Source organism: Carex rostrata, chromosome 8 (assembly GCF_964058835.1).
Source record: "Carex rostrata chromosome 8, lpCarRost1.2, whole genome shotgun sequence".
Lineage (NCBI taxonomy): Eukaryota > Viridiplantae > Streptophyta > Magnoliopsida > Poales > Cyperaceae > Carex > Carex rostrata.
In genome coordinates, this window is record NC_135925.1 from 11896244 (window position 1) to 11921644 (window position 25401).

The following is a 25401-nucleotide window of genomic DNA, read 5'->3' on the forward strand; positions in this document are numbered from 1 at the left end:
TAAGGCACCGTTGGATCAGCGATTTTCAAAGTGGCTTAATAAATAGTAAAAAAATTCAGAAAAATGTAAAATTTGGTCTCCAAGCACATATTAATATGGAGAACAAGATGAACGGTTTGGATCGATCATTTGGACTTTACAAATCAGAAAATGACTTGGTTGTACGGAACCTCAGGAACAATCGATTGTATATTAGCCTACCTATATATATATATATATATATATATATACGAGGAGGGATCGGGTGTCATTAGATGTCACCAAAAAAGGGTGTCATCCGATCCCTCCTCTCTCTCTATATATATAGAGAGAGAATGACTAAGTTTAAAATATTTTTTCTTAGCCTCCGAAAGATGACATTTTGACCATATTTTGATTAGCATTAATATTTTATAAAAGTTCATTGATGTAGGCAATTTCTAAAAGTTAATTTTTTAGGTTATTGATTTTCATCGAGAGGATATTAAATTGTTGTAAATGTCTTGTTGCTTATATAGAAGAAGTGATGCAAATCTCATCTAATTTCATTTTGCTATTTAATTTACTTTAGGATTTAAAAAGTAAAAGATAATGAGGCATTCAAAATAAAAAAGATTCGAGTCCTAAACAATGCATAAATAATAATATTACAAAAAAAACGTAATGATAATGCTTTACTTTCTATTTGCCAGCCACTAATTTTTTATTCGTCCTTTATGATTGTTTGAAGTGCATTAGAAAAAAAATAGAAGTATCCAAATTCTACCGGATAGTTAACTTTGCCAGTAAAAAGGTAGAAAAAGGTAACTTCAGAAATTAGTAAGCGAGTTGATGTATTACGTGCTCAGATTGTGTATCAGTATATCTATCAATTCATATCAGTATCTATCAGTCCTCATAAGTATAGATATGTCAGAACTAGATTCCATATGACATAACTAAGCAAGGAAAAACAAAAACAAAATAACTGGTACGTGCTGATATTGGACTATCAGTTCTTCATGCTCAGATGGAGACTTATTGACTCATCAATCATTCTTACCCGAATTTTTTATTTATATTAAAAAAATAAATAAAATTTCCAAAAATAACCAAACTTGGGTTGAAATTCGAAAAATACCCAAATCGGAATAAATTTTTCCGGAATAAACATCTAAAACCGGATTAAATTTTTCCGGAAATCCGATATCTAAAATCGGATAAAATTTTTCCGGTTTTAGAGTCCGGAAAAAATTATTCCGGTTTTAAGTCCCAAAACCGGAAATTTTTTTTCCGGATATGGGATGGCCTACAGAAGGCCCGGGTGCGCCCTCCTCTCTCCCCCACACTTTTTCTCTCCTCTTCGGTCGGCCCCAGGTATTTTTTTAATTTAAAATTTAATTTATAATAAATTAATTATTTAATTTTAAATAATTTAGAATGGTCTAGAATAATTTAGAAAATATCAAAATAGTCCATAATGGTCCAGAATAATTTAGAACATATCAGAATGGTTCAGAATAATTTAGAAAATACCAGAATAGTCCATAATGATCCAGAATAATTTAGAAAATACCAGAATTAGAAGATATGCCTACACCTCCGAAAACCTATGTGAACTTTCCTTTGTTCTCTTATATGTTTTTCTCGACTCTACTCTTCTCCTTCCTCCGCTCTTCTCCCCTTATTTTTTCTCAACTTTTCTCCTCCTACTCAGAAGCAGAACTATATTGATGGAATGGGAGTCAATTGACCCCATTTATTTTGAAATTTTTTGTACTTATATACGATTTCTATATGCGGAAGGCCATTGCATACCGCATATGCGGATTTTTATGCGGATTTATATATGCGGATTTTAAAATAAAAATTCACGTATATATATATATATATATATATATATATATATATATATATATATATATATATATATATATATATATATATATATAGTTAGGCTGGGGTGCTATGGATAGCATAGTGGCCACTATGCTACGGCTCAATATTCGAGTTTTCAAAATTCAAACGGTCGATCCGAACCGTTCATCTTATTCTCCATATTAATATCTGCTTGGAGACCAAATTTTATAATTTTCTGAATTTTTTTACTATTTATTAAGCCACTTTGAAAATCGCTAATCCAACGGTTTTACTGTTTTGTGCAGCCACCGTTGGATCAACAATTTTGTAAAATACTTAATAAATAGTAAAAAAATTCAGAAAAATGTAAAATTTAGTCTCCAAGCAGATATTAATATGGAGAATAAGATGAACGGTTCGGATCGACCGTTTGGATTTTGAAAATTCGAATATTGAGCCGTAGCATAGATGCCACTATGCTATCCATAGCACCCCAGCCTAACTCTCTCTCTCTCTCTATATATATATAGAGAGAGAGAGAGATGGGCTATGGTGCATTGCACTATAATCACGGATTTAAAGTACAAACGACCGATCCGAACCGTTAGATGTTTAATCCATATAGAAATGTGCTTGGAGACCAAATTTTACATTTTTTGGAATTTTTTACTATTTATTAAGCATTTTTTAAAATTGTTGTTTTGCTGTGAACAGTAATAAACAGTAAAATTTTCTGGACCATTAGATCAGCGACTTTCAAAATTGCTTAATAAATAGTAAAAAAATTCCAAAAAATATAAAATTTGGTCCCCAAGCACATATTAATATGAAGAACAAGATAGACGGTTCGGATTGGTCGTTTGGACTTTAAATCCATGATTTAGAGTGCAATGCATAAAAGGGTTCATGCATTGCAATGCACCATAGCCCATCTCTCTCTCTCTCTCTATATATATATATATTCATATTCATATATTTGAATTTATTTTTACATAATAACATAACTAACAATAATTTTTTGATTTTTTTAATATAAATTTTAATTAAAATACAATTAAATTATCAAAACCGCACGGGAAGACTGCATGGCCGCATATTCGGACCGCATGGCCGCATTTTTAATCCGCATGACTGCATATTCGGACCGCATATGCGGCAGCATGGAAAAACCGCATGAAAAAACCACATGGGCATTCTGAGCACGGCTGCCGACCGCATACGCATATGCGGCCCATGCGGCCGCATTTTAAAACACTGGGTAAAGTGCTATAGTTACATTAATATTGACCCCCCATTTGTAGCATACAATTTTTATATGATTGACTCCAATTCATAATGTTTGACCCCCATAACTTAAAAGTTTGACTCCACGCCTGCTCGTACTCATGAATCCACCGTACCTCTTCAACAATACATACCCTTGTGTGGAATTGTCGCGGGTGTGGAGGATGTACAACTATTCAACTGTTTCATCGTTTCCTCCACCACACCAAAACTCAAATTGTAATCCTATCAGAGACTCGGGTGTATAATGCCACTAGGAGTGACACAAATGATGCATGTTGAAATCATTCAATTTGGCCTTCTCATGCCATAGTTTCAATCTTACACATGTTTCTACCTATCAAGAGAAAGGTCTCAGAGGCCTAGCGACTTGCAACTTAGGCACACCAACAGTCAGGGGCGGATCCAAAGAGATTCATGGTAGGCAAGTACCTACCTATGAATTTTGAATTTTTCTAAGGCCCAGTAGCAATATTTAATTGTGCCTACCTGAATTTTCACGGTCTAGCATAAGGAGAAAAATCACGGTGCAAGTGCCTAACAAAAGAGAGAAAAAAAGACGGTCCGTAAGGCGTGAACGCTGATTAGATGAAAAAAAAACAAAACCAATTGCTCTCTCTCATACGCAAAAAAGGGAGAAAGAGAAACCAAACCAATGTCGCTGCACTTGGGCTAGATGCCAATCGTCATCCCCAGCGAGCAATGCGCAAGTAGCCAGCGAGAAGTTTAGACTTTGGATCTAGCTAGTAGCATGTTTCCGACACCTCACACATTTGTACCTGGAAGATAGCATGTTAAAATGTATGATTTCTTCAAATTTGAGTCAGTTAAAGTCTCTAAAATCATCACTAAATGTGAATACTTTCACTGGAGTGTTGCTCCTTGAAATTGAATTAATTTTTGGAAGGATATAAATTAATCTTAGAAGCAATTCGTTGGCACTCAGACATTGATGCACTCTCCTCTCCTTCGTCTCTGTGGGCCGGTGACTGCCAATGGTAAGAACTAACCAAAATTGTTTTATCTTCAAATTTCTCTAGTAAATATTAATAATTGTTAGGTTAAAATTCAAAGTACATGGGTTGAATTGTTTCTATCATGTTGATTGTTTTTATCTAGTACTTGACTAGTTCACATGTTTAAAGTCAATTAGCTATTTGTATCTGATTAGTGCCCTATTCTGACAGAAATTATGAATCCACTACTGCCAACTATTTTTATAATATTCTTTTTACAATCCTAGCAACATGTTCATGTAACTTTTTTTTTTTTTTTTTTTTTTTGTACTCTCTGTATTGGCTGTATTTTTTGTAATCTAAATGATAATATATTAATGAAAACCTACATGTTCTTTGCCAAAAAAAAATATTGCGCTGTTTGGAGAGAGCGTTCATATCTCTCATTTTTCGTATATCATCACGTACAAGCGGTGTGACAAAAAGAGGAGATCCCAAATTCCGAGCATTTTTATTAATATTCCTAAAACAAATTAAAATTTTAAAAATGCCCCTGTCTCCCATTTTTTTTTAAATATGCCCTGACCGTCAGAATTACGGGCGGCCCATTCCTCTAGTGAGGCGCCACCCCCTGGGGCGCCCCACTAGGCCTGTGAGGCGCCACTCCCTGGGGCGCCCCATGCTATTTTTTTTTTTTTTTTTTTTTTAAGATTTTAGTATTTTGATTTGAATAATTTTGTGAAAAAAAAGTTTTCTTATTTAGAGTGTATGCCAAAAAATAAAATATTTGATATATTTACGAAGTGATGTCGTAATTCTTTATAACTATGATTTTTTATTTTTTATTTTTTCAGTGAACTTTGATTTTATTTTTTATTTTTTCAGTGAACTTTGATTTTATTTGTCAGTTGGATATTACAAGTCTAAATATAACACTAATTAAGGACTTGGGATTTATTATGGTTTTTATAATATATGTATAATACACACACACACACACACACACACACACACACATACATATATACATATACTAGTATTTTGATTTAAATAATTTTGATCTAAACAAGATTAGAGTGTATGCCAAAAAATAAAACATTTGGATATATTTATGAAGTGATGTCGTAAATTCATATAATATGCAATAATTTTTTTTTACGAAATTGATTTTCAGTGGTTCGTATAAAAGTTATACAAATTCAATTAATTTTATATATAAATATTTTCTTATAATTTTGAACGAAAATTTTAACTGAGAATTTTTATTTTTTTATTATGTATGCATGTATATGTTGATGAATGTCATTTGGAGATGCAATATGTTGGAGATCTTTAACCAAGAGACATCATGTCATGGATCACATACATACTCTTTTTTTGATATGTTGGATCTAATACGCCTTAGTTTGTATGAAATTTTGGTCCAAACTAGATCATAACCAAGCATTTTGGCAATTTGAGCCCAACTTACTGAATTTTGGGCAAAAGCAAAAATGTATGTGTATCAAATTATAATTGTAGTATGGACCAAAGCAAAAATGTATGTGTATATGTATATGTATATGTATACTAATATTATTTGTTAGTTGGATATCACAAGTCTAAATATAACACTAATTAAGGACTTGGCCTTTATTCAAAATAGTAGTTTAGAGCTATTAAAATAGTATGTGTATATATGTAGCTTTGTATATGTATATATCACTAGTGGAGAACATACAATTAGTGTCGCCTTAAAAAACCGACACTAATACTTTAGTATCGGTCGTTTACAAAAACTCGACACTAATAATATTAGTGTCGGCTGTTTATAACTGGCCGACACTAATTGTTAAGTATTAGTGTCGGCTGTTTATAAAAGGCGACACTAATACTTAACAATTAGTGTCAGCCATTTATAAACAGCCCACACTAATACATTAGTGTCGCTTTTTTATAAATAGCTGACACTAATACTCAGTTATTAGTGTCGCCTATTTATAAACAGCCGACACTAAAGCTATTCCAATTTCATTTTAAGTCCCGCGCACCTCTTTCAAACGCACGCCTGGGGTTTAAAACATCTCCTTCACTTCACTTCACGCTTCTCTCTGATCTGATCTTCTCAAACCTAGCCTCTTCTTCTAGGCGAATTCTAGAAGATGTGATGCAATATGGTCTTGCGCATGCTTCACGAAAAGGGGCGTAACTTTTGATCCGTCCGTCGGATCGGGCTGAAATTTTGACAGGAACTCCACAGCCCAAAACCGGATGCAAAACAAATCTATGATTTGTTTCACCATTTGCGGGCTCAGATTCGCGATCCGAGTCTTCCTTCATGAACTTTTGGACCTTTCTTTATAATTTGTGAGTTTTTAGGGTCTTTTATGTATCTTTTATGTATCTTTTATGTATTTTCTGTTTTAGGGTTTGTATTTAAACAGACGTCATGTCTTTTATGTATTTTCTGTTTTAGGGTTTGCACAAACCATTTATAAGAATAACAATAAATGAGCAATTTGGATGATATTTTATTTAGTGAGTGTTATTTGTAAATTAGTGTCGGCTTTTTAATAAATAGCCGACATTAAAAGTTAGTGTTAGTGTCGGCTATTTAATAAATAACCGACACTAATGCCTTACTTTTAGTGTCGGCTATTTACAAAGTATTAGTATCAGCCCGATTAGTGTCACCTAATGTCCGACACTAATACCCATAAACAGCCGACACTAATTCCAAGTTCTCCACTAGGGCATATATATGTGTATGTGTATGTGTATGTGTATGTGTATGTGTATGTGTATGTGTATGTGTATGTGTGTGTATGTATATGTTTGTGTGTGTGTGTTTGTGTGTGTGTGTATGTATATGTGTATATGTGTATATTATACATATATTATAAAAACCTTAATTAATGTTATATTTAGACTTGTGATATCCAACTGACAAATAAAATCAAAGTTCACTGAAAAAATAAAAAATAAAATCAAAGTTCACTGAAAAAATAAAAAATAAAAAATCATAGTTATAAAGAATTACGACATCACTTCGTAAATATATCAAATATTTTATTTTTTGGCATACACTCTAAATAAGAAAACTTTTTTTCACAAAATTATTCAAATCAAAATACTAAAATCTTAAAAAAAAAAAATAAAAAAAAAATAGCATGGGGCGCCCCAGGGAGTGGCGCCTCACAGGCCTAGTGGGGCGCCCCAGGGGGTGGCGCCTCACTAGAGGAATGGGCCGCCCGTAATTCTGGCGGTCAGGGCATATTTAAAAAAAAATGGGAGACAGGGGCATTTTTAAAATTTTGATTTGTTTTAGAGATATTAATAAAAATGGCCGCCCAAATTCCCAATTTTCCTTTCTCCGGATTGATGGGCTGATGACAGATTCGCAGGCAAATGAAAATATGTCATATCATATATAATACTAAATAAAATAAGTAAAGTGCTCGAGACCTCGAGTGCTTCTTCAAGTTATCCATCGCATTATAGGCCATAAAGGGGACCACAGCATTGGATCTCGCTACACCCACCAAATATCTTATATATATATAAAATAACAACATATCTTTTCATTTCTGTTTTTAATTGCTTTACAAGAAATTGACTAGCTCGCTATCGTCATCTCTGCTTCTAAATGGAGGCCGCTCTCATTAAAAAAGCTATTTGATTATCCGTGGCAATTTGCATGGGGACAAAATCTGGAGCAACTTATCACATTAGTATGTTGACCTCAAGACCGTGTATATCTCATAATAATGGGTAAAGATTTTACATAACAGTTTTGGTTTCATGCACCATACAAATTATAGAACCTGAACAACGCTGCATGAAACAAAAATTGCTCTGTTAATATCTTTACCGACAATAAGGACGTTAAACTGAGTAACTTGATCTTTTACCCAGAACTGGATTCGGAAGAAGATCAATTAAAGAACCTATATAAAGCAACATATTTATGATTTAAAAAAAAATATATATAGTATTCAGTTCAGATATTCAACTAGGTTTTGGAATAGTGTTTCTTTCTTATTTAATATAATATTGAGGCTATATATGCATATATATTACGGATCGAACCGTGTTATGGATCTATATCTCTATTTTCACAGTTCATACAGTTGATTCGAACCCGCTAAATATGATCTTTTTATATTTAACATATATATATATATATATATATATATATATATATATATATATATATATATATATATATATATATATATATAGAGATAGGCTAATATCAAATCGATTGTTCCTGGGGTATGGAGCAATCAAGTTTTAAACCGTCCGATCTGTTATCAGATTCGTGCTTGATCAGATCTGATTGTGTCGCTGATTTTAATTGAGCGGAATGAAGAAAATTGAAATTTCGCTCAATCCGCTGGTACGAAAAACTGGATCGGTCCAGTTCAACCCTCCCTCTCCCTCTCTCTCTCTCTCTCACGCGTAGTAGCCAGGCGTTATACCTAAACCCTTTCTCCCCCGTTCCTCTCCTCTCTCGGCGGCGACTTCTCCAGCGACAACCGCTGCTCTCTCTCCTCTATCTTGGCGAAGCTCTTCTTTCCCTCGGTCCTCTCTTCTCAGCTAGGGTTAGGTAGCGACAACCTCACGAGTTTGTTCAGGGTCTTGTGAAATTGGTAAACTCTCTCCCCTCTCTCTTGTTCTCTCTGCTGAAACCAGGGTTAGAAAAATATGAAATCAGTAACCTCAGACTAGGGATAGAAAAATCTGAAATTTATACTTAGTTTGCAATGCGACTTTCAGTTCTGTATGTACTTGCTGAATTTCGGTGTAATTTCCACTTCTGACTGAAATTGTGATAAACTTGTTATAATTAGCACACTCTACTTGTTTGTTGTATATGAAATATGAAGTCTTCTTATAATTGTCTCCTCTTTTGCAATTATTGGGAAAAAATCAAAACCAACATAATTTCGTTTATGCACAGTACCATCAATTTTACTGAATTTTCGTAACTTATGAGTCACAGCAAGAATTAATGTACTTTTAATTGTTTGTCTCAGCCAGAATTAATGTAATTTTCGTAACTTTTGTACCATGAAGAAGTGTCCAAAGGTAAATAACTTTTAATTGCTTGTGATATTTTTTCTTTCTTTAATTGTCTGTGATTGTTTAAGTGATATTTATTATCTAATTTTCTAATTGTAGAAAGAAGAGGATGAAAATGTAGGTAAAGACAATTTCCATAAAAAACGACAAGTGTAAAAGAAACAAACCAATTTCCATAGAAGATGCGAGTTAAGACAAATCTGATTTATGAGTGAAGATGATGAAGATAGCAAAGATCAAAGTGCATACGAATCTGATGCAGTTTATGGGGATGAAGAAGACTTGTTTTGAGGGCATGTCATCCAAATTTACTATTATGTGATATTAAGAAACAATAGGGTCTATTTTGTAAAATTCGCAATACCCTCTCTGGTGCAGTTTGGTGCAGGTTATGTGATGTTTTTGTGCAGTTTTTGTCTAAATCCAAAGTTATATTCAAAACTACATTCAAAGCAGTTTTTGTGCTTTTATATTTCTTGATGGGTCCACTACCAAAAAATTCGCAATACCCTCTCATGAGTCCACTACCAAAAAATTTCTATTCATAAGAATTTTTAACTACTTCTAATCATTGTCCAGAGTTCATAACATAAAAATGAAACGGCTATCCGAAAAACTGTTGTTATTTTACAAACAACACCTCACAAAATTGTCCTTTTGACATAGTTAGAACCTGAATAAAAATCTGAAATTTTATGAGTGAATAGATCATGTTACAACATAAATTTTCATAACAAAAACAGAATTTTTGGTGGAGTATAATTCCCACAATTGCCCTTCAAAGATTGAGTGCCAGAAACTCTCTTGCCAAAACAGTGACATAAAAACACCTGGGTAATGTATAGATATAAGATCATAAAATCAAAAGTAAAAAAACTGTGATCATTAGCTTAAGACTTAATGATATGATTTACCAAATATGTTGTATATAAAAATAAAAGTAACAAGAATCTAACAGTGGAGTAAAAGATACAGCCCTAAAACATATCAAAACACCTAAAAAAAGCTATAAATTAGTATACTTGTATATTATGTATTCAGGTTTGATCACATAGTCATGTTACACAATCTCCATACATATATCACACTTTTCTGAAATCTAATTCAAAACAGCTCATTGAACTCATAGCACAAAAGAGTATTGTGCTATGCACTAAGAAAAGTAAAAAATAATAGAGAACTCAAGCATAGTGCAAACTAACAGAAGCAAAGTAAAAAACATTCATTAACTACAATATTTTCATATAAATAAAAGCGTCAACTTAGAAAACCTAGCTAAAGTCATTATATCAAAAACTAACATCACCTAACAATAGTCATTACATCAAAAACTAACATCACCTAGCTAAAGTCATTACAATTACATGTCATTCAAGTACATCATATTCATTTTTTCTTCAAATAGGCGAAGCATGTAGGGTTTGACATCTCCTGCAAATAAACCATGTAAAAAGAGTCTCAATCAATATGTACAGATAAATATATGGACTTGAAAGATTTGAAGTCATAGATACATAACTAATTGTATAACATAAGAATAGAAGGATTGAGAAAAAGGTAGAGACCTTTAAAGCTAAACACAATTACTGGTATTTATGAGTTCTCTTTAGGAAAACTAAACCGTATTTTTTTTAACCCTAATTCACAATTCACAATACAGATTGCATCAATTTCATGTTTAACAAGCTGTTGTGATTGAGGCATAATTACCTAATTAATACTCAATGCTCAACTTTACCATGTAAGAAACTGATTTTGTACCACTATATTGTGTTTTTTAATCCTAGATTCAGGTGCACAATTTGAAATATGACGGCCGGTTCATATGATTTTGTAAGAACCCAGCATCTCATATATTGATTCCACTATAGGGAGACTTCAACTACTGGACTGAGCTATTCAACTTGTTCGAATAGCCGCATTGCAAACTAAGTACAAATTTCAGATTTTTCTATCCCTAGTCTGAGGTTACTGATTTCATATTTTTTCTAACCCTAGTTTCAGCAGAGAGAACAAGAGAGAGGGGAGAGAGCTTACCAATTTCACAAGACCCTGAACAAACTCGTGAGGTTGTTGCTACCTAACCCTAGCTGAGAAGAGAGGACCGAGGGAAAGAAGAGCTTCGCCAAGATAGAGGAGAGAGAGCAGCGGTTGTCGCTGGAGAAGTCGCCGCCGAGAGAGGAGAGGAACGGGGGAGAAAGGGTTTAGGTATATCGCCTGGCTACTACGCGTGAGAGAGAGAGAGAGGGAGAGGGAGGGTTGAACTGGACCGATCCAGTTTTTCGTACCAGCGGATTGAGCGAAATTTCAATTTTCTTCATTCCGCTCAATTCAAATCAGCGACACAATCAGATCTGATCAAGCACGAATCTGATAACAGATCGGACGGTTTAAAACTTGATTGCTCCATGTCTCAGGAACAATCGATTTGATATTAGCCTATCTCTATATATATATATATATATATGAGGAGGGATCAAGTTACAACATTTTTTGAGTTACAACAAGCATTATTTACATTTTCAAAGTCCAAATCGTCGAACCAAACCATTAGATGTGATCTCTACAATAAAATGTGCTTGGAGACCAAATTTTACATTTTTTGGATTTTTTTTACTATTTATTAAGATGGGTACAAAATTCAATGGTATGAATTTGACTAGTTTTTGTTCCCACCTTAATAAATAGTAAAAAAATTCTAAAAAATGTAAAATTTGGTCTCCGAGTACATTTTATTGTAGATATCACATCTAACGGTTTGGATCGACGATTTGGACTTTGAAAATGTAAATAATGCTTGTTGTAACTCAAAAAATGTTGTAACTTGATCCCTACTCTCTCTCTCTCTCTCTATATCTATATATATATATATATATATATATATATATAGAGTTAGGCTGGGGTGCTATGGATAGCATAGTGGCCTCCCGTGCTACGGTTCAATATTCAAGTTTTCAAAATCCAAACGGTCGATCCGAACCGTTCATTGATTAATCCATATTGAAATGTGCTTGGAGACCAAATTTTACATTTTTTGGAATTTTTTTGCTATTTATTAAGATGGTTTCAAAATCGCTGTTTTTATTAAAATTCTGCACCACTGGAAAACAGCGGTTTCAAAAATGCTTAATAAATAGTAAAAAAATTCCAAAAAATGTAAAATTTGTTCTCCAAGCACATTTCAATATGGATTAAACAATGAACGGTTCGGATCGACCGTTTGGATTTTGAAAACTTGAATATTGAGCCGTAGCACGGGAGGCCACTATGCTATCCATAGCACCCCAGCCTAACTCTATATATATATATATATATATGGCACGGCTAAATTGCTGCCGGGGCAATATCGTAATTTCTAATGTCCAAACAATAAATCCAAACCTTTAGATGTTTAATCTATATTATAATCTACTTGGAGACCAAATTTTACATTTTTTAGAATTTTTTTACTATTTATTAAGCTGGTTTGAAAACCGTTGATTTCAGTAAATTTCTGCAGCATTGAAATCAGCGGTTTTCAAATCAGCTTAATAAATAGTAAAAAAATTTCAAAAAAATGTAAAATTTGGTCTCCAAGTAGATTATAATATAGATTAAACATCTAACGGTTTGAATTTGTTGTTTGGACATCAGAAAATAAAAAAAACCCCGGCAGCACCTCCGGCTAAAATGCTACCGGCAGCAATTTAGCCGTGCCCTATATATATATATATATACTTGCAACTAAATTATAGAATGAGTCTATGGTACTATGCATATCACGGGTTGTTACCATGCTACAGCTCTATATTCGAGTTTTCAAATCCTAACGGTCGATCCGAACTGTTCATCTTGTTCTCCATATTAATATTTATTTGGAGACCAAATTTTATATTTTTTGAAAATTTTTTACTATTTTTTTAGATATTTAGAAAATCACTTGATCTGAAAATTCTGGACCATCCAAAAACAGTGATTTTCAATAAATCTAAAACAATAGTAAAAAAATTTCAAAAAATGTAAAATTTGGTCTCCAAACACATATTAATATGGAGAACAAGATGAACGGTTCGGATCGACCGTTAGGATTTGAAAACTCGAATATAGAGCCGTAGCACGGTAACAAATTGTAATATGCATAGTACCATAGACTGACTCCTAAATTATATATATATATATATATATTTAAAAAAGTTGTAGTATTTTTGTAGATAGGTACAAAACTACTGCTTTTGGATGGTTCCGAATTTTCAAATCAAGTGATTTTTTACCAATTAAAAAAAGGGTAAAAAAATCTTTAAATATTATAAATTTAATTTGCAAGTATATTTTTATATGAAGATTGTTTGTACTTTAAAAATAAATATACAAGTTCATAGCATGAATTATTGTGTAATAGGCATACTTTCATAGCCTCGCTCTTAATCTGAATGCGTATCCTCTCCATTAACTCAAAGGGAATTTTTTGAGTTAAAGAATTTCAACTGTCTGATTTTAAACCGAGTTAATCTTGTACTTGATTATAACATAGGGGCCTTTCAATATTAGTACAGATTTAGTTCACATGAATCTTAAAATAAATTGAACAATTAAGATTCATTAACTCAAAAGATTTCCTTTTGAGTTAATGCAGAGGATACAAATTTCTCTTAATCTAATTTCAAAAGGAACTGTCAGCTCATTAATTGAAGTATTTGCTTGTGCCTTGCTTTCGACAGGTATTGATTTGATAGGAGGCACTAATTAGTAAGAATTTGCCACGCTGCTATGCTTTCAATATTAATGTATATCTAGTTCGCAGAAATTTTAAAATAGATTAGACGATTGAGATTCATTAACTCAAAAGATTCTTTTGAGTTAATGCAGAAGATACGAATTCCTCTTAATCTAATTTCAAAAGGAATTGTCAGCTCATTAACTGAATTATGTGCTTGTGCCTTACTTTCGGTAGGTATTGATTTTGATAGGAGGCACTAATTAATAAGCATTTGCCACGCTGCTATGCTTTCAATCAAATTCATCAGAAGAAGAGAAAAAAAAAGGAGATACCAAAATGTAAGTCCTGTATGAAGTCTTTTTTAACATAAAATTGATCCTTTATTCTTGTATGAGTAATTCTTCTACTTTACCTCCACCGTAGAATCTGATTCTAAATAATAAAGTGATAGCATAATCAACATGTCGATTCTGCTTCATTATAAGTATACAATTTTAAATATCAACTATGCTTTAGTTTTGGATAACTACAGTTTGCAAAGCTGTTAGCCTCAAATTCTGCATTTTTTCTCAAAAAAGTTACCGATTCCCTCGAACGATCTTTTCATTATTTTTTCTAAAAATCAAACAGAAATATCTTTATAGCCAAGGAAGGTGACTTGAAAATTCGTTAACTCTAGAGCTCTCTTCCCTCCTAAACTTCATTCTCGACACTGTAACACTCCTCTCTCTCGGCTCTCTCTCCTCAAGTGAAAAGGAGAATGAGAGAAAGAAGAGAAAGCAAAGCTGAGAGCGCAGTATCATTGGAGTTTGAAGTGTAAATTTATTTTCATTTAGATCAGAGCGCGGCAGTGAGCATATCTGATCATCGTGCAGCGATTGTCAGACAAAAACAAATTCGGTCGTGAAGAGAAATAAAAAATAATGTAATAGAGTGATTAAAGTGTAGATATATAAAATTAGACAAATGCATTGGTATAGATAATTTCTTATAACCAATAATGTGTAGTTTAATCAGTTTATTCGTATTTAGCAAAATTTATTGCCAAATAATCTAACAACTACATAACCAATGACTTCCTAATTTTCAATCTACATGCACGGGGGGATGTGAAAGTGAGCGAAGATGCAACTGTAAAATTGAACTGTTTTACAGAGTTGAAATATTTTAATTTTCTGCTATAAGAAAGAAAGAATTATTGTTGGTGTGTCCATTAAAATATATTATAAATTGCTTATTTTTTCCATCAATACAATCAATTTTTCATTTCCTCATAAAAAAAGTTCCATCAAAATACTTAAATTAAAATAATTATATGACCGATGAATATGACAACAATTATCCGTCTAGGAAATGTGACAATCCTCAGTGGAGTAAGGCTTATTTGTCTCTTTCTTGAGGTTTTATTTTGTTTTACAATTTTTACGCTAAAGGTGAGGAAGGCTACCATTTGTTGTCAGTCACTAGCCATTAGCCAATCAGAAAGAATAAAAATGGTGAAGGCCCAAGCTGGGAATTTTGTGGCCTTCGTTTAACCTTAATCATCTGATCAGAAATAAACGACAGTGATTGAGGATCCCCTTTTGGGAACCACTAGCCTATCACACATTTTTGCTGTCCGCCTGTGACAATGTTCTCCAAAAGCTTGATGTATCCTTCATAAAGCTTGTTCCTATTCTCCTAGTAATTGATTGTGGCACAGTTTTTTTTGTTAATTTCTATTTTAGGTAATTAAAGCTATTTGCCAAGTAAAAAAGATGGCAAATTTAAACTAAAAGATCGGAATAAAATTTTCATTATCTTTTTAAATATGACGATGATAACAATAATTGTAGTAATAATTATAATATAGTAATAGAAATAACAACAACAACAACAACAATAATAATAATAATTATAATAAGAGAAATGTTCTTTGTTCACGAATTGTCCACCACCTTATCCACTCTAACTGATTTTAACGACTCTACTTTCCTTTTATAAATCAGATCTCTCTCTCTCAATCCTCCGCCTCTCTATTTTTTTCATCTCTCTTTTGAAAATCCTGGCGACGCTCTCTCTCTCTCTCTCTTTTGAAAATCCTGGCGAGGATCTCTCTCTCTCTTCTCTTCTACTCCGGCAGCGACGGCCGCAACGGCAGCAACGGCTGCAACGACCGCGACGGCAGCAACGGCCTCGACCTAGTGGAGAGAGACGATCTAAGAGAGGCGATCTGGAGGAGCGATCTAGTGGATAGATCTAAGAGAGACGATCTGGTGGAGATAGATGAGAGTGAGGCGATCTGGAGAAGAGAGATAACAGCGAGGCGATCTGGAGCATAATCAGGTTATTTTGCAGTATTCACTTTGTAGTTTTACAATATGCATCTTGTGATTTTACAGTATTTTGCTACTGTCAATTCATTTTTTGTTGTATTTTGTTTCTGGATGTTTGAAAATTTGAATGATGTTTTTTATAAGATTTGTTATTTAAGTTACATCATTGAATGATGAATTTTACATGATTGGTGCAAGTAAAATGACATTTTTTTTCTTTATGTTTGAAAATTGTTATTAGATTGTTTTACATAAGTTACAGCTTTGAATTATGAATTTTACAGGATTGGCGCAAGTCAGTTTTACATGATATATGTTGTTATTTTTTAAATGTTATGTATATCATTTTATGTTATAAATGGGTTTGGTTTACGGTATAGGTGACAAATTTTACAGTATATAAGTAATGTTTTCATATTCATTTTGTATTAGTTATTATGATATGTGTATGTTACATTTTATATTAAGTAATTTACAGTATATAAGATATACAAATACAGTGTTATGAAGACATTTTGATGTACATCATTATATATTTTTTTTTGTTTGTGTCTAACATTCTTTAGTATTGATTTTTACAGTTTTGCCCCAATGGCTTTTGATTTGAATGAAGATTTGGCAAGTGTAAATTCTAGCGTGAATAGTATTGCAGAAATTAGGGTTGTAGAAATCTATTTAAATGCCGAACCCGATATTGTGGGAGATGTAGGAATTGAAGAATCAACAGAGTCAAACATTGGGGTGAATAGATTGTGTGGTGAACAGATTTTTGTTGAACAGATGATGGATGTATGTATAGATTTAGAAATTTTATAGTATACATGGTATTAATTTATGGTTTATATTTTGAAATTTATAGTATACATGATTCTTTGCAGGTTGTAGTTTAAGCTGAAATGTAGCATTTTTTACATTTTATCTTACATTATACATGATATTATTTTATTGTTTAGATTTAGAAATTTTACAGTATACAAGATTCAATTTATTCGTTTACAGTATTATTTGAAAATTTTACAGTATACAAGATTCAATTTTACTGTGTAGAAGATTCAATTTTACAGTATACAAGATTCAACCCAGTGCGGAAGCTAATAATTAACTCTAACTGCCAGTAACCACTAATAACCGCTAATAACTAACTCTAACTGCCAATAACTTCCTATAACTGTAATTTTCGAAAGTACATTTATTTTGTCATGTTATGCAAGTTTCAATCTTTTTCTAACTATCATGGGACCACTTCAAATAGTTGCTGGATGTTTTGTGATTAACTGATATATTTTATGTGATATATTGTATAATTATACAGCATGTAGAAGTAATTTTACAGTATTCATGCAAGTTAAAGCTGTGGGCAAATGGTGGACAAAAGGCTGTGGACAATTAGACGCTTCCTAATAATAATAATATATTTTTTATTATAATAATACAATTAATGATAGGAACATTGATAGTAGAGAAGGACAACAATTTTGGGATCAAAGTATTTAAATTGTTCTCTAAAACAGAAACTGAATTTCAAATTTACAACTGCTACATGAAAAAAAAATTATTAATCATATGTACAATAATTAAAATTATTCATCTTGTAGTTTCTCCTTTTGCAGTTTATCTGATGCTTTATGTTTGGATGTGCCAAGAACAGAAGTTATTCTAGAATAAGGGCTATTCGGAATAGCAATGTATATCTAAACAATATTTTTGCTATTCGGAATAGCTATAATAGCTGCTATTCTTTATTCCTTGTAAATATTAGAATAACTACTATTCAGAAAGTGTGAAAATAGAGGGAAAAATGCTTTCTTCTCGTATTTCCGCTAGCACAGTCACAAAATGATAAAATTGACATTACTTATATTTTCTCCACATCGTGACAATTCGTTTGAGACCCCCACTTACCTATCTTTCTTCTTAATTTGCACATTGTTAACACTATTTTTTATCGGTCATAGCTGTTCACTATTATAAATGTACAATCCGAACAACATTTTTACTAATCCGAATAACAACAATTTTATACTAATCTCAAAATCATTATTTTTTCTCTATTCTCATTCACTATTTTCAAATTTCACTATTCTAGTTATTCTAGCTCCCATCCAAACGTACTTGTGCTTGCACTCATTTCTCTTTATTTTTTTATTGGACCTAAAATAATAAATTTACAACAGATGTATTATAAATTCAAATTTTCTATTAGCAATCTTCTAGATTGGACAGAAAAATTTGCTCCTTTCCCTAATGATAACAATGGCAATAATTCTGCCATATGTTGCTAAAATTGCGGCCATTTTTATTAATATCCCTAAAAATAATAAAATTTTTAAAAATGCCCCTGTCAAATTTTTTTTTTTATAACTGCCCTGACCGCCTGGATTTCGGGCGGCCCAAAAAGACCCAGGGAGGCGCCAGCCCGCCAGGCGGCCCACAACGCTAATGAGGCGCCATAGGCTGGGGCGCTCCATGAGCCAAGTGAGGCGCCATGCGCCCGGGCGCCCCATGCCCCATATACAAACCCAGCACAGAAGCGCCTCTCCCCCCTCTCCCCCATTCTGCCCCGCCTCCAGACCAGAAAAAAGAGAAAAAGAGAGAAGGAAACGCCCCTGCCCTGCCCTGCCGGTCGACGCCTCACCACCCGCTCCCGACCGCAACATTGTCATCTCCCCCGCTCCCTCCTCGGTTGAAGGTATGTTTTTTCATTGCGATTCGATTAGTTTAATTTAGGGTTAGAATTGTGAATGTGATTCAATTCGATTCGATTTGATTCGATTAGATTAAATTGATTGTTAAATGTGATTAAATTGATTGTTGATTGTAATTTGATTCGATTCGATTCGATTCAGGGTTTATGGATGTGAAAAATTGGTTGAATGTGATATGGTTGAATGTAGGGTTTATGGATGTCAAATGTGAATTGCTTATATTTAGATTTGTATACTTAAATTTAGGATTTATGGTTGTGAATTACTTATAATTTATGGTTCAATTTAGGATTATAATTTACGGTTCAATTTAGGATTATAATTTATGGTTCAATTGGTTGAAATGTTTTAAAAAAAATGCATGTACATGCAAAATTAATTTTGTAAACAAATTGCATATACACTAAAAAAATAAATTTTTGTAAAAAAAAAAAATGCATATGCATGCAATTTACTTACATGCAAAGTGTAAATTAATTGTATATACATGCAAATGCATATGCATGCAACAAAATTAATTGTATATGCATGTATATGATTTTCAATAAATCTACAAAAAATAACCCATAATTGTATGTAAATTGCATGTATACGCATTTTTTTATTTAACAATCAATTTTGTTTTTTTTTGTAAAATTAATTTGTTTACCAAAAATGTATATGCATGTACATGCAAAATTAATTTTGTAAACAAATTGCATATACACCCAAAAAAAAAATGTATATGCATGTACATGCAAAATTACTTTTGTAAACAAATTGCATATACACCCAAAAAAAATGTATATGCATTTTCTTTTCTTTTTTGTAAAGTTTATTTATTTTCAACAAAATTAATTTTTGTAAAAAAAAAATGCATATACATGCAATTTACTTACATGCAAAGTGTAAATTAATTGTATATACATGCAATTTATTTACCTACAATTATTTTGGGAAAATATACATGCAATTCTTATTAAAAAAATTTATATAAATTGTACGTTTTGATTAATATTTTTTGGCAAATGTAGTATGCCTAGAGTTAGACGGTGGGGAGTACGAGCTGAGCCTGCAGAGGGTGCAGATTCTGTGGATCCGAGTGGAGCTGGCACGTCCTCGGTGGATCCGACTGGAGATGGCCCGTCGTCGTATGATGATACGACTGGCAGGGGTTTTGAGGATCCGACTGGAGCGGATCCGTCGTCTCAGGCCGATTTTCCAGATGGTGTGCATGATCCTGACACATTTAGTCCTCTTCTATGGACCCATCATGTTAAGCACCGCGTCTCATTGGCATCTCTTGAGGTACGTGAATTTTATACTTTAAAAAATGACATTCTGTTGAGTTATTAAAAAAAATGCACGATTTGAGTCTGACAAATTGATAATAAATACAGGACGATGTCATGCTTACGGTGAGGCACCGCAGGTCTGAGATTCCGTACGTCCCCCATAAAGAAATGCAGCGATACATCTTGAACCTCGGCTTGTATCAGCTTGCCACCATGCCGCAGAGTAGGATCGATGTGTCTCTGATGCAGGGTCTAGCGGAGAGATGGCGACCTGAGACTCATACATTTCATCTCCCGGTCGGGGAGATGACAGTCACCCTTGGTGATGTGAGCGCCTTATGGGGTTTACGTATCGATGGCGACCCCATAGGCGGCATCTCAGACCATCCAGAGCTGCAGAGGATGATACCGGAGTTGTTAGGGTGTGATCCGAAGACTCTGCAGAAGAAATATAAGAAGAAGAAGGGGGAGGAGGAGGAGTTTCGTTATTCCGGGTACTGCATTTCTCTAAAGGCACTCCGGTCTCACTTCTTCCATAATCAGATAGATGTTGATACTGATGACATTGAGGCGGTCAGGAGGTACTATTACACTCTTTAAATTAACTTAGTAGTTGCTCAACCGTCTCAATTATTTACATTGATTATTTTATATTGCAGGTATACTAGAGCATATGTGCTGGATTTGTGCGGTGCTGTCATGTTCGAGGATTCCAGCGGTGACGCGATTCCGATGATGTACCTCTCCCTGCTGAGGGACCTGGAGAAAGAATCGAGATGGAACTGGGGTGGAGCTGTCCTCGCCCACTTATACAGAGGCCTCTGTCATGCTTGTCTGGTAAGTCTATATTAATATACGTTGTTATTGAAGGATGGATAAGAAGCACCCAGATTGAATTGTAAGTTAAATTTTCAGGTCAAGAATAAACAGCTCTTTGGACCACTGCTTCTGCTTCAGCATTGGTCGTGGTCACATCTGCCCATAAACCGGCCAGTCATACCATTGCCGCATCCCGATTGGGGAGGCCCTGAGCCAGCCAGATGCCCCGCATACGCCGCCATATGGGGCAGTCATCACGATCATGAAGAGAGGGGCAGGGGGATTTCTTATGTCCGGGGTCAGCTCCAGATGCTCCGAGATGGGAATATCGATTGGTTTCCGTATCGTGCATGGTATCAGCGCAGATGGCTGAGCCCGCTGACATTAGAGCAGACACATCTATGGTATTATCGGGGACCGGTCGTCTGTTTCTGGATCGTGGAGTACCATTACCCCGATCGGGTATCCCGGCAGTTTGGCTTGGATGCTTTCATCCCGGAGCACCCGTTGATGGGCAAGGATGCTACCGACAAGTTCCACAAGTAAGTACCATCTACTTAATTAATTTTTAACTTTAATATATTCACTGTTTCTCTACTTTCTAATTAATTGCACTTGCAGAACGGCGCACACTAAGGCTAAAGTCGACTGGAGCCAGCATTTCGTCATGCAGTACAACTGGGCTCGACATCCGGAGCAGCACTTATGGAGCCCGCCAGATACTACATCGTTGGGTGCTGGTCCCGGGGATCTGAGATATGCCGTATGGTACCAGAGATGGGGCATGCCGTCAGTCTACCTGACAGGCCATTATGGCGAGACCCTACGACGTAGGCTGATGGATTCATCCAGCAATTATATGCCCTGGGGTCCGATCAATGCTCGCGCGGTAAGTAAAACCGAAACATACTTTAATTTTAAAGTGCAAATCCAGATTACTTACTGTAGGCATAATCATGTTGTGTGCAGCTGTTGACCGCTATGAGAGGAGTTGGACACAGCTTGGCGTGCATGGCGAAGGATGCTTGGCGATATATAGGATGCCAGATGCTCGAGCACACTGCACCAATCGTGGAGACAGGCGGTTTTGAAGGCCGCCTCGTTGGCATGCTGCGCGATGCTGGGGAGAACATCAATTGGCGGGAGATACAGTCTGCACCGCGAAATCCAGATTATCAACGAGTCCCTGTCTACGGCGATGAGATGCCGCAAGCTCCTGCAGGTAATTACAAGTTAATATTAAAAGTACGACACACACAATATTCTTATTTCCGTTGAATTGTTCGTTCTAACTCAGTTAACTTCCAATTATGCAGCTGATGACTCAGGTTGGGCGTTCCACGACTGGGTGCTGAATACCCAAGGATGGGATGCTTATAAAAATAAATACGGAGTTGCAGTAGAGCTTGGCACGGTCAGTCGCCAATTATACCATTATTTGTTGCAGAGTTCTTTGTATGTAGCAAAACTAACATTATTTTAATCTAGGATGGAGCACCTCGTTGGAATGCCGATCCCATATTTAGCATAAATGAGCTGGACCCGGCAGATACAGATGCAGAGGCGTATGGCTCCCACAGACCATGATATGGAGTGGAGATGGAGCATGACTTTGAGGCTGGTGGGAGTTCATCTCAGACTGCAGATGGCTTTGTCTCTGCATTATTTGGCGCACCGCCTCCTTCCACGTATTCTGCAAGCTGGGAGCAAGATCCATGGGAGCTGCGTACACAGCCCGCCAATGCAGAGTCAGCTGCTGGATTTGATCCACGGGCAGCCAGGACAGGTACGCAGCACATGTATACGGGGGACGAGGATGAGGATATGGGGGACGATGAGGAGGATTTGGGAGAGGATGCACTCCGAGATGTGAGTCCGCAGAGGCGCGTGCAGCCGCACAGGCATGGCAAGGGCGTAGCGGCTCCTAGGTTGTCTCTATCCGGAAGGAGACGAAGATGATGATTGTAGAGTTTTTGTTTATTGTGATATATTTCTGACTGTAGTATTTTGACTATGGGACTGCTGTATTATGTTGACATTACGTTTTTTTATTTTATGTTCATGTTGGTATTATGTTGTTTGCACTTTACATTTCATTATTATAACACAGTTCAACAATACAATTAAAGTTCAACAATACAATTAAAGTTCAACAATACAATTAAAGTTCAACAATACAATTAAAGTTCAACAATATAATTAAAAGCAGCACATGTATACTTCAAGTAATTACATTCAAACTAAGAAATTATATTCAAGTAATTACAATTTCTTCACTATTTGCGACCCACACTCCCAGCAGACCGCCTGTGACAGGGGCGGTTTGCTAGGGTCCTGACCGCCTGGGCCACGGGCGGTCCACTAGGGATGCCTATTTATTCGTTTTTTCTCTCTCTCTCTTCTCACTCCAACATCAATCTACCTTCCACCTCAAAGGCAGAAAGAAGGGAGAAAGCGCTCAAGGCGATTTCGGGCGATTTTCTGGGCGACTACAGCTACAGGTAATTTAAATAATTTTTTAATAATTTTTTAAATATTTTTTGTAATTATTTTTTAAATATTTCTTTTAATTATTTTTAAAATATTTATTTCAATTATTTTTTATATATTTTCTAATTATTTTCTAATTAGCCGTTGATTACTGTACAGTTAGTATTTAATTACGCACATAATTAGCCTTCCTAATCAATTGCTGTCACTTGAAACCCTAGTTATAATGGCACCCAAAGTTGGAAAAAATAGAGGAAGAACTGAAACCGAACGCGAAGCAAAAAGAGCACTCATTAATAATTTTTGGACGGCTGAAGCCTACGCGATGAGGAATTTGGAAAGATTATTTTCACCCAAAAATAATGAAGAATTTCTGAGCACTCTTGATCCATCAATTAGAAAAATGCTGATGGAAGGCTGGGTGGACAGGGTCCCTCCACCTGGATGGGGACAGTGCTGCTTATGTGAGCTGAACGGAGATATGGTGGATATGTTCTTCTGTTATAAATGTGGCAAAGCTGTTCATCCCAATTGCATGGACCCGCATGCAGATCTGCTGAATGACGCTCGTCTCACTACGTGGGAGTGTCCTGCGTGCGTCCGTCGGGCTGAGGAAAAAAAGGGAGCAAGCTCCTCATCTCGTAAGGCTTAGACCCGAACTGTATGTTGTTGTAGTATTTTATGTTTTAAATGTAACGGTTTGTATAATTGCTATTTGAACTGGTTGTTGCTGTATGAATTTTATGTTACCTTATTCTATGGACTCGACGGTACTGTATTATTTAGTAATGTATCTGGATTTTATGAATTTTAAATTCCTGCTATTTAGGTTGAACATGGGCTGCATTATTTTTGAATATGATAGAAATAACTACAGTTCTAAAATAGTATCTGGATTTTATTTTTTGACATACACATACACATATACATAAACTAAACACTATTTTAAACAAAATTATTCAAATCAAAATCCTATTTCTCAAAAAAAAAAAAAAAAAAAAAAAAAACCAAATACCAGTGAGGCGCCCCAGGGAGTGGCGCCTCACTGGGGATATGGAGCGCCACTAGGGGGGGCGCCTCACTGGCTGTTTTGGGCCGCCCCAGGCCCAGGCGTTTAGGGCATTTTTAATAAAAAATGAGGAACCGGGACATTTTTAAAAATTTTATTTTTTTTAGGGATATTAATAAAAATGGCCGCTAAAATTGTTTTGACCTTAATTTATAATTTAAACTCCAAAATAATAAAAGGCGAATTTGAATTGTATAATTATGCATAAAATATATTTATCATGAATAACTTGGTGTGCTTATCCCTTTTTTAGTTGTCTGTCCAATTTTAGAAGGTCCTCTTATTATTAAGTTGAAAAGTTTGAGCCATTCTATTAATTATCGATGAATATTTTAGTTTCTTAAATAAGAGCAGGTTTTAAATGCTTCATGTCTTTATATCTCATTCGTAACTCACATTTTTATCTATTTAAAAATAATAATTTTATATCTATATAAAAAAAAGTAAAAAAGTTTCAAAAAAATTATAAAAAGTTGGTCTCCAAGCATATTTAATATGAAGATAATATTGAACGGTTTATATCGACTATTTAACTTTTGACAAAAAAAATAAAAACATAAGACACAAATATAACATGAAAGATATAAGACATTTCAACCCTACTCAGGTAATTAATTAATTAAGTCCTTTTTAACATTTTAGCTAGCTACTAACGCAACTAGACGTCCTAGGATGACCAATAAAAGAGTCAAAACACCAAATTATTTTTTAGTATGATTTTATATTGTACATGCATCCTTCATACCACTCACATTAAGTTAATGGATTGAATTGGCTGCTTAATTAATCTTAGACTTTAAACTATGTTCCGAATTACTAATAAACATATCAAAACGTAACAACATTTTGTATCACTAAATAGCTTGTAACAACAAAAACAAAGACTTCAAAAATAGTTGTTGGACTTAAAA

At 34.5% G+C, this 25401-nt stretch overlaps 1 protein-coding gene and 2 long non-coding RNA genes across 3 annotated transcripts; 2 read left to right on the forward strand and 1 right to left on the reverse strand.

Annotated features, from left to right (window-relative positions):
• The first annotated feature begins 8458 nt into the window (after positions 1-8458).
• On the forward strand, positions 8459-9577 carry LOC144558641 (uncharacterized). Its single transcript, XR_013512954.1, has 2 exons — positions 8459-8689; positions 9222-9577. It is a non-coding gene; the product is annotated as an uncharacterized LOC144558641 (long non-coding RNA).
• A 736-nt stretch (positions 9578-10313) lies between these two features.
• Positions 10314-11510, reverse strand: LOC144558810 (uncharacterized). The gene is made up of 2 exons (XR_013512997.1): positions 11160-11510; positions 10314-10553 (listed from the first exon to the last, which is right to left on the reverse strand). It is a non-coding gene; the product is annotated as an uncharacterized LOC144558810 (long non-coding RNA).
• Positions 11511-16724: 5214 nt separating this feature from the next.
• On the forward strand, positions 16725-22518 carry LOC144558546 (uncharacterized). Its single transcript, XM_078307390.1, has 5 exons — positions 16725-16885; positions 21553-21820; positions 21901-22153; positions 22248-22345; positions 22420-22518. The coding sequence occupies exons 1-5, from the start codon at positions 16725-16727 to the stop codon at positions 22516-22518; spliced, it is 879 nt and encodes a 292-aa protein (XP_078163516.1).
• The last annotated feature ends 2883 nt before the right edge of the window (positions 22519-25401 follow it).

Bases quoted from the DNA above. Each gene is read 5' to 3' on its own strand.
- LOC144558546 (XM_078307390.1), top strand. From the start codon at position 16,725: ATGGCTTTTGATTTGAATGAAGATTTGGCAAGTGTAAATTCTAGCGTG. The intron at 16,886-21,552 runs GTGTGGTGAACA...TTGCACTTGCAG, and splicing joins AACATTGGGGTGAATAGATT to AACGGCGCACACTAAGGCTA. The intron at 22,346-22,419 runs GTCAGTCGCCAA...ATTTTAATCTAG, and splicing joins TTGCAGTAGAGCTTGGCACG to GATGGAGCACCTCGTTGGAA.